Source organism: Peromyscus maniculatus, chromosome 7 (genome assembly GCF_049852395.1).
Source record: "Peromyscus maniculatus bairdii isolate BWxNUB_F1_BW_parent chromosome 7, HU_Pman_BW_mat_3.1, whole genome shotgun sequence".
NCBI lineage: Eukaryota > Metazoa > Chordata > Mammalia > Rodentia > Cricetidae > Peromyscus > Peromyscus maniculatus.
Window position 1 is genome coordinate 60285760 of NC_134858.1, and position 10486 is coordinate 60296245.

The 10486-nt window shown below is 45.9% G+C and overlaps 1 protein-coding gene across 1 annotated transcript in view; it reads right to left on the bottom strand.

Annotated features, from left to right (window-relative positions):
* Positions 1 to 4967, bottom strand: part of Pias1 (protein inhibitor of activated STAT 1) — a 107321-nt gene extending 102354 nt beyond the window's left edge. Inside the window, exon 1 of the mRNA XM_006971449.4 lies at positions 4829 to 4967. Coding sequence (XP_006971511.1) covers positions 4829 to 4852 — 24 coding nt within the window. The 5' untranslated portion in view covers positions 4853 to 4967. The remainder of the gene's footprint in view (positions 1 to 4828) is intronic.
* Between the last annotated feature and the right edge of the window lie 5519 nt (positions 4968 to 10486).

The following is a 10486-nucleotide window of genomic DNA, read 5'->3' on the forward strand; positions in this document are numbered from 1 at the left end:
ACTGATTCGCTTACACAGCAGATACTTTAAAAAGTATGGCTTCCCTTCTCATTGGATTCCATTATTTACTCCTTGAAAGCAATGAATCCTTCCCTCCTACTGTTTCTCCTGTGAGTTAAAATAGCAATATAACTTACGTTGAGTTTTAATGCAAAAAACATTTGTTAAGAAAAAATAATGGCTTTGGAAGGTGAGTGTGGTGGCTCATGCTGAGGGCCCAGCATTCTGGAGACTGAGGCAAGGTTGTCAACTCAAGGCCATCAGGAACTACAAAGTGAATCCCTGTCTGTATAAGAGAAATATTTATTTTTGTTTGTTATTGTTGTTTGTTTTTTCTTGGTTTAGGGCAGCAGTTCTCAACATGTGGGTTAAGATGCCTTTGGGGGGGGTCAAATGACCCTTTCACAGGGGTTGAATATCAGATATCCTGCATATCACATATCAGATATTTACATTACAATTCATAACAGCAGCAATATTATACTTATGAAGCAGCAAAGATATAATTTTATGGTTGGGGGTCACCACAACATAAGGGACTGTATTAAAGCATTAAGAGGGTTGAAAACCACTGGCTTAGGGTGTTTTGTTGTTATCTGAGGCTGTTTTTTGTTGTTATTGGTTTTTTTTTTTTTTTTTTCGAGACAGTTTCTCTGTGTAGCCCTGGCTGTCCTGGAACTTGCTCTGTAGACCAGGCTGGCCTCGAACTCAAGAGATCCACCTGCCTCTGCCTCCAAAAGCTGGGATTAAAGATTAAAGGTGTGCGCCACCACTGCCCAGATCTAAGAGGGTTTTTTGTTTTTTTGGTTGTTTTTTTTTTTTTTTTGCTTGTTTGTTTGTTTTTTCGAGACAGGGTTTCTCTATGTAGCTTTGAGCCTGTCCTGGAACTCACTCTGTAGCCTAGGCTGTCCTTGAACTCACAGAGATCCGCCTGGCTCTGCCTCCCAGTGCCGGGATTAAAGGCATGCACCGCTGCTGCCACCACCACCCAGCTCTAAAAGAGTATTTTTAAAGGATCTACAGCCAGGCATGATGACACATCGTTAATCTCAGCAATCCAGAAGCAAAGGCAGTCAGATCTGTGTGACTTGGAGGTCAGCCTGGTCTACAAAACAAGTCCCAGGCTAGCCAGAGCTACAGAGAGAGGTTGTCTAAAAAACAAACAAATCCAAGGAGCAATGAAACTGTCAGGTTCTCACTACCAAGACCACTAGGTCTGCACACTTGAAGTGCCTTCACCTTCACAGCCTCACAGAAGTCACTTGTGGGTATTCCTCTAATGAAAAATTAAACTTTTCATAAGTAAAAGTGCACATAGAACTCATTTTGATATCTATGACTCACAATCTTGTAATACTGGCAATATCTTCAAGCTATCCCTACAGGGAATACAGATCTGTTTTTTCCATTTGATCTTTGCAGAATCACTATAGATTTAAAAGGATTCACTAAAAGGGCCATTAGGAAAATAGTTATGAATACAATCCACAGCACAGTCAAATGTGGGTTTTGAATTGGGATAAGGAAAAAAAAAATCAGTATTTGATCAGTGGCTCCTATTAGTTAGGTATTTCCATTAAAAAAAAAACACCTAGGGTTTTCTCCCTCTAATTATTATTTGGATTTCTCTATTTTATTAGACTATATGATATTCATCTCCAAAAATCAATCAATCTTTCTCTCTCTCTCTCTCTCTCTCTCTCTCTCTCTCTCTCACACACACACACACACACACACACACACACACACACCCTGAAAAATTATTTCTGAGAGAATATCTTCCAGACTTCACTGCACAAAAAAAAAAATTTATATGCATTCTTAAGTAACTATGGTAGGCATTTCTATTGTCACCTCGCCTACTCCCCAAAAGAGAACAGCAAACCTAACCACACAGCTATCACCAGCTAAGGAATCTATCACAGCTCCTCGAAGTCGCAGGCACATACAATGACACACTAACAGAAACACAGAAGTGGAAAACAAGCCCTCTGGAAAACTCTCAAGGAGATTTTAGAGGTGGTGAAAAAATGGAAACCAGTTTTAGAAAAACACCATTTCCCGTTAAGCGTTCAGCATGTGTAAAGAGAAACTTTACCTAACAAGACTCACTCCAGGGATCTCATCTATCCCCAAAGGCACTTTCTTTTCTTTTCTTTCTTTCTCTTTTTGTTTGTTTGTTTTTTGAGACAGGGTCTTAACTATGTAGCCCTGACTGTCCTGGAACTTGCTCTGTAGACCAGGTGACCTCAAACTCACAGAGATCTACCTGCCTCTGGCTCCTGAGTGCTGGGATTAAAGGCTCTGAACCACCCACCTGGCCCCAGAGGCATTTTCTTAAAACTCCTGAAAGAACAAAGAAGGTCATCTCTCTGCATGCATGTACTTTTCCCACAAGCTTTTCAACCTTACTCCACAGTTTATAAATAAAAGACCTGGCTAGCTATTTTTCAAATAGACTCCTAATAAAATTAATATTAGGAGGCAAAGATGACTGCAACACCCAGGCAGTGGTGGCGCATTCCTTTAATCCTGTCACTAGAGAGGCAGAGACAGGTGGATCTCTGAGTTTGAGGCCAGCCTGATCTACAAAGTGAGTTCCAGGACAACTAAAGCTACAGAGAAATCCTGTCTCAAAAACCAAAACAAACAACAAAAAAAGATGACAACATCACAGTGACTATCAGAAGAATACAAAACACACATACTTGAGCTCTGGTTTGTTTGCTTGCTTGCTTGCTTGCTTGGGTTTTTTGAGTTTGGATTCTTTTTTTTTAGGGGAAGGGGGGTTCAAGAGAGGGTTTCTCTGTGTAGTCCTGGCTGTCCTGGAACTCACTCTATAGACCAGTCTGGATTTAAACTTAGAGATCCTCCAGCCTCTGCCTCCCCAGCGCTGGGATTAAAAGCATGTGCCACCATCACCCAGCTTGTTTGTTTGTTTTTATTTGCAAGTTGATTATCTCCAAAATTTCTAATTTCTGAGGCTTTCTCAGTGAAGTCAATAGTCTGAAATTGAGATAAATGAAACCATCCAAGTAGAGCATAGTGGTGGATACCTTTAATCCCAGCACTAGAGAGGTAAAGGCTGGAGAATCTCTGCAAGTTCCAGGCCAACGTGAGCTACAGACTAAATCCATCTTTAAAAAACAAACAAACAAAAGGAACTCTCCATTCAACATATTCTGTTTTAAACAAGTTAGTAATTAGAAGTAAACTTAAAAGAACAAATACTCAAATCTTGTACAAAGATCTTAATACAAAAATCTTGGAATGTTAACACTGCAAAGTTACTAGAGAAAAAGGATCTTCCAGTGATACTTTTCCACACACAAAAGTGCCCAGAAACAAATGTAATGGTCTGCTTATTCTAGAAGTTTTCTCATCATAATGGAGAAAAAAATTAGTAATTTTTATTGATTATAAAAAGAATTTCTAAATCCCCCCTGAAGATTTACAATTGCATAGCCCAGTCTCCACTGTTCTCTGATGGGCTATATAACCAGCTGTTTGGTTCGCACACAGGAAGCCAGAAAAGGGAATACCGTGTTCAGAGCCTCTAAATAATATGCATTAGTTAAGAACTGCCTGCTACTAAACCAAAATTATTCAAGCGGAGCCCCATTTGTCACAATCCAATCATAAGGGTTCCACCAGCCCTCCCCCAACTGCTTGTGTAGTGGTATATCTGCTTCGGTAAAGAAGCCATCATCAGGTAAAGATTGGGGTGGGAGAAAAAGCGGGGGAAAGGGGGCACCCTTTCATCTAATTTCGCGAGGCATGAGTAATTGGTACAGTTGAGAGGAACGATGGAACATTCTATTTATTGGAGGTTGGAGTAGGATGGGGGGTGGGAGGAGAATTTCGTTTACAACATGGCCAGCAAGATGTCCCTAACAAACAAAAGGCAACTGGGGGATATAAACACAAACCATTCACCTCCATCAGCTATAGCATCGCCATCATGGTATGTACAGAGACCCCCAAGACTGCTCTCAGCCGCCACACCAGCGACAGCAAGAGAGTAGAGAGGTGCATCCCCACCACCACTCCCAAATGCACACTCTTCCAGGGGGTTACTCCCCTACCCACCCCGGTGGCCCGGCACCAAGAGAAAAACAGTAACGTCCCGCCCCGGCAGACTCCCCTTGCAACCCCTTCGCCGAACCCCCAACGCCGGCTCCGGGCTCGCTAAACTTTCCAAGAGCTTCTCCCCCGTGTCCCCCAGCCGATCGCCCCAGGATCGCGCTTTCCCACTGGCCGGGCACCCACTGACAGGCGAGCAGCGGCTGCGAGCGGGGCGGGGGCGCCTGGGCGCCGCGGAGGGGCGGGGCGGCCGGAGCCAAGTTCCCGGGGGTCCGAGCGCAGCGCCTGACAGGAGCCCGGGACCGCGAAAGAGGAAGAGGAAGCGGCGGCGGGGCAGTTTTCCCAATCCCCCGCTTCCAAGCGCACCCTACCCCCCCCCAGCCCCCGGCTGCCCGTGAGGGGGGGCGGGGAGGCGGGCTGCAAGGTGAGGCACCCGAGCCCCGGGGACCGCCGCTGCCGCCACGTCCCGACTCACTCTCTCTTCGCCCCGCCACCCCCGCCAGAGGCGCCCACAACAATAACACGCCGGGGACGACCCGTCAGCGCCCCCGAGGCACCCGGGGCCCACGGCCCGCCGCAGCCAGGCCCCCTCTACTGAGGCCCGGAGCGCCTCTCCCGTCTACAACTCCAGACCCGGGTGGAGCCCGGCCCGAGCGGCCCCCCCAGGGTCCGACCCATCCCCCCCGGCACCAGCGGCGCCGTCTCCGCGGCCGAATATTAGAAGTGAATTCGAGCTGCGCTTTACCTTTAGTTCCGCACTGTCCGCCATCTTGCGTCTGTCAGCGCAAGCGCAGTGAAGCTCGCCGGGGGCCGCGCTGGACCCTCCCCTCTAGCTGGCTTGGCTCCGCCCCCGCCCCGCCCCTCAGCCTTCCCGCCCCGCCCCTGGCCTCCGCCCCGCTCCTGGAGCTCGCCGCCCCGCCCCGGGCACGCACAGTTGCTAGACCGGCACGTACTATTTAAATAATGGCGCCAAGCCGGAGGTTTGACAGTTATTACTACCTCGGCCTCCCCGCCCCCACGCCGGCCCGGCCAGGAGCATCCCGGAATGAGGCAGCAGCTAGGGCTTGTTGGCCTGAGCTTCGCCCTTGGGCTATCGGCTTGAGCCCCTGTTGACAGAAGGCACAACGCCTCCCATTCCGCACCTGCACCGAACACGGCTGCCTGTGGGCCACAACTAGTCAGTTTGGTTGTTTCCGGGGCCTTTGACGCGGATCCTTACGATGAAGCAATGAGGTCGTCAAAGAAAACATTGTCATTCTCACGGTATCTTTTCCGAAATAAAAGCTCAGAGGAGAAAAGAGACTCGCTCAAACAGTATTTAACGGGGTGTCCAAAGACAAATCCGGCTAACTTCCATTCGCCAACTCGCCCTGTGAGTTTAGAAATTAGGCAAGATCACTGTCCTGTCACTCACAGGGGACGGATCTGTGAACTAATAAAGATATAATTACTAATGGTGATGAATAGCATTGGGATCAAAAGACTCATTAAGAGGGGAAAATGGTTTAGGGGGAGGTATGCTTAGTCCCAAAAGTATTTTCTCCAACTATATTGATATTTAGACTAGAAGAAAGGTTATTTCATGCCTACGCTCTACTAAAGGGCTCCTCTACTTCCTGCAAAACCCCAGCCTTTTTCACTACCAAAATTATCTTTTTTTTTTTTTTTTTGGTTTTTCGAGACAGGGTTTCTCTGTGTAGCTTTGCGCCTTTCCTGGGACTGACTTGGTAGCCCATGCTGGCCTCGAACTCACAGAGATCTGCCTGGCTCTGCCTCCCGAGTGCTGGGATTAAAGGCGTGCGCCACCACTGCCTGGCCCAAAATTATCTTAACATTTGAGTTACTCTGAAGTGTCTCAGAATTCAAGGCCAGGTCTTGACCAGCGACCTGGATTATTTTCACTCCCAGGTTCCTAAAGTTTTTACTTCAGTGTTTTTTGAGTTTCCTGCCCCCTTCCTCCACTGAATCATTCTCATCAGCATATAAACTTATCAAAATTCCTCTTACTTAAATTTAAACTTGCTTTGGATCCAAAATTGCCTTCAGTGGCTACTCTATTTCTCTGCTTTCTTCACTGAATAAATTCGCAAATATGACTTCCTTTTTCTACAGTGCTTGTTCCCACTTCCTCAGTGGCATCGGCCTGTCAACCTACCCTGATGCAGCTAGACTGCCACCATCTTGACCATTTATTAAGACGACTACTGTTCATCTATACCTTTGCAGAGCCCACTCTCGGCGCTCGGGTCTTATCTAACTTGGCTAGAGGGAACTGCTAACAGCTGCTGTGCTTGCTTTCTCTTGAAACAGTTCTCCTGAACTTTCCTCCACATCACTGTCACTGTCCTGACATTCCATTCCTATCTCCTTCCCTGGGGCAGCTCAGCCTGCTTCTCTCTCCCTCCCTCCCTCTCCCTCTCCCTCTCTCTCCCTCTCTCTCTCTCTCCCTCTTCCCTCCTTCCCCCCTCTCCCTCCCCCCCACCCCATTTCACTATGAGTCTCACTATGCAGCCCTGGAACTAGCTATATAGAGCAGACTAGCCTTAAACTCCCAAAGAGTCACCTGCCTCTGCCTCCCAGAGGAGTTAAAGACACGTGCCACCATGTCCAGCTTTGGTTTAATCTTTAAATAGGGGCGAATCTAGGACTCAGTCCATGATCTTTATTCAACCACCGAGAACTACTATTCAACTCTGTCTTTTGGTCTATAATAGAAGGATTTTCACGCATCTGCATCTTAGACTTCATTACCCAATCATAATCCAGGCAGACCTAGAGATCCGGCTCCCCTTGTGGACTGTTTACCTAACTGCCTAATTAATATACAAGAGGCCATGTGATCTGCAACACTGCCTAAAACTGGGCATGGGGTTGCATGCCTGAAATCCCAGTAGTAGGGAGGTAAAAGATCAGGGGTTCCAGTTGCAGGCAAGCCTAGGGTACATGAGATCCTATTCCAAAAGAAACAATATTATTATTGTTATTTTGTTATTATTATTATTATTATTATTATTATTATTATTATTATGAAAGTGGGAGGGGTGCAGACTTTTAACCCCAGCATTCCAGGCAGAGTAGGCAGATCTCTTGTGAGATTGAGACCAGCCTGATCTACATAGGAAGTATGTTCCAGGTCAGTTAGGGTTACAAGTCTCAAAATTAATGAATGAATGAATGAATTAAAAAGAGGTTGATTCATGAATGTTACTAGCTACCACCTAGTATCTATTCCGAATCTCCTCATCACCTCCCATTCATCCTGTCAAGGAGACCTTTGACCCAGTCTTGCTCCTTTCCCAAGAATCTCACTATTATCGAGTATTCGGTCAACTTTCAAAACGAAAGTCTCAAAAGCATCCTTACCCCCTCTCCTTTCACTTATTTCCAATGTCTGAGTCCAGCTGATCGCTGCTTTTAAAATATACCAAGGCAGCCTGTTTTGTTGAGTCTTCACAACCACCGCCCTCTTCCAAACTGAGGAAGTTTTGTCCCTGCTGAGAGGACAGACTGACTGACAGGGCCTCACCTGGTTTCCCTGACCCTCAAGCACCTTTGCCTTCTTGGGCCCTATGTTTGGAGCTGGTGTTAACAGTGAAGGCCTGTAATCCCAGAATTTGGGCCACACTCATTAGCCTTTCCTTAACAGCTGAGTGTACAATACAAAGACATGATCCCAACAGTTTGGGGGCTCTGAGGCAGGAGGATTTCTGTTGTGTTTTATTTTGTTTGTGTTCTGACAAATAAAGCTTGCCTGGAGATCAGAGGGCAGAGCGTTAACCATAGAGGCCAGACAGTGGTGGTACACACCTTTAATCTCAGCACTTGTGAGGAGGAAGCAGGAAGATCAGGAGTTCAAGGCCACCCTGGGCCACACAAGACTGAACCAGTCTAAAAGAGAGACAGAGTGGGGATGCATGCCTTTAATCCCAGCACTAGGGAGGTGGAGACAGGAATATAAAGCGGGTGGAGACAGGATCTCAACCTCCCACCCCCATTCAGTCTGAGAATTTATAGAGACTAATTTAGGATCATGCTTCAGATTTCCGAGCACTCAAGGCCAGCCTGAACTACATCGTGAGTTCTAGGCTAGCTTAAGTTATATAGCCACAGTGTATGTATAAGCAAATAGCCAGAGTGGTGGCCTTGGTCCTGCCTAGACCCACGGTCCGGGCAAATCTCTCAGATGGCCTGCTAGTCAGCTCATATAATTTAACTCAACCCATTACTATCAATCTATGTATCAGCACCCGTTCTGCCTGTGTCCCATTACATGTTGCTCCTTGGATGACAGGTTGGCGACTCCCTGACTCCACCTTCTTCGCCTCTGTCTTCAGTACACACCTAACCTTATTCTGCCTCACCATTGGCCAAACTTTATTTATCAACCAATGAGAGCAACATATATTTATAGCTTATAGAAAGGCATCCCACAGCAATGACCCAAAGCTAAAATCCCAGCACTTGGGAGGTGAGGGGAGAGAATCAGGAGTTCAAAGACAGCACTGGCCACATAGCAAGTTTGTGGCCAGCTTGCCCTACAAGAAGCCTTGCCTCAAAAATAAATATTTAAGTCAGGCTGCAGTGGTGCACACCTTTAATCCCAGCACTCAGGAGGCAGAGGCAGGCGGATCTCTGTGAGTTCGAGGCCAGCCTGGTTTACAGAGCGAGATCCGGGACGGGCACCAAAACTACATGGAGAAACCCTGTCTCGAAAAACAGAATAAACAAACAAACAAACAAATTTAAAATATAGTTCAGCCTTTGTCCCTTCTTCCAGGCACAAAACTCCTAAAGTCCCCAGCAATTTCCTAATAGCTATGTCTTTTTGTTATCCCTAATGAGTCCTTCCATATTACACCTGTGTATGCTAGCAAGGTGATTCAGGCTGAGCCCCGCTCAATAGCCACATTATAGCTAAGCAGGATTTATTATAGAAATACTAAATTGATCTTTATTAATTGCTTAATATTTGAAAACTAATGATTTTAATTTAGAAGAGAGTCATGCGTATCTGTGGTTCCAGAATTTGGGAGCCTAAGGTAGGCTTAATTGTTTGAGCCTAAGAGTTCATGACCAACCTGGGTAACAGTGATAACACCCATCTCAAGAAAAGTGAAAGGGAGAGCATACAAGAGAGCTAGAGTGCACACTTGAGCCATGACACTTGTCACCCTTGGCTATATAATGAGTATGAGACCAGCCTGGACTGCACGAGATACTGTGTCAAAAAAAAAATAAAATAAAATTGCGGGGGGGGGGGTTGTAAGGTGTTCTCATTAATTAATACACACATAAAAATGAATAAAAATTGAAAACCTATTCGTGATGCCATCACTTATTGAAACAAGAATACAAGATAATTTGTTCATATGGTTACAAGCATCTTCCCCAAATCTACAAAAATTATTACAGTTATGATGAAATACTGAAAGCATTCTTTCTGATACAAGCAATGACACAAAGATACAGACATTCCCAAATCCTAGCATTCAGAAGGGTAGGGCCAGAGAGCTAAGAGTTTGAGACCAGCTTGGGTTACACAGCAAGGTCTTCTCTCAACAAAACAAGACAAGAAAATATGCCACCATCTTCAAAGTTCTTATCAATAAAATCAAACCTGAGCCAGGTACTGGGGTGAACGCTGGAAGATCAGAGAGACCGAACAGTCCACAGCCACCTCATCTCACCAGTTCCTCAGCTGGTCTTGTTTCCTCAGACTTGAAGCCTCTGAGTCCTCATCCAGAATGAATCTCAGCTGAGCTGCTGCTCGAAAGCCTGAAAGCTTAACCAGCCAAATGCTTCTAGTTCCTGGTCTTCACACCTTATATACCTTTCTGCTATCTGCCATCACTCCCTGGGATTAAAGGCTCGCTTTCTGGGATTAAAGGCATGAGTCACCATGCTTGACTGTATTCTTGAACACATGGATTTCTGCCTCTGGAATGGTAGGATTAAAGGTGTGAGTGCAACCATTTTGTAGCCTCTGTATCTAGTGGCTGTTCTGTCTCTGACCCCAGATAAATTTATTAGGGTACACAATATTTTGGGGAACACAATATCACCACACACCATTACTAATTTTAAAAACAACTCCAGCAAAGGAATGAAAGCTCCGAGAGTGGTGGTACTCGCCTTTAATCTCAGTAATTGGGGGGTAGAAGCAGTTGGGTTTCTGTGGGTTTTCTGTGAGCCAGCCATTGGTTCCAGGACAGGCAATGGTACTTAATTAGACTCTGTTGTGGTGGTATTGTTTTCCCCCAAATATTGTGCACCCTAATAAACTTATCTGGGGTCAGAGACAGAACAGCCACAATATTAAACATATAAGTTAGGCAGTGGCAGCACACACCTTTAATCCTAGCATTCCAGAGGCAGAAATCCATCTGCCAAGGATACAGCCAGG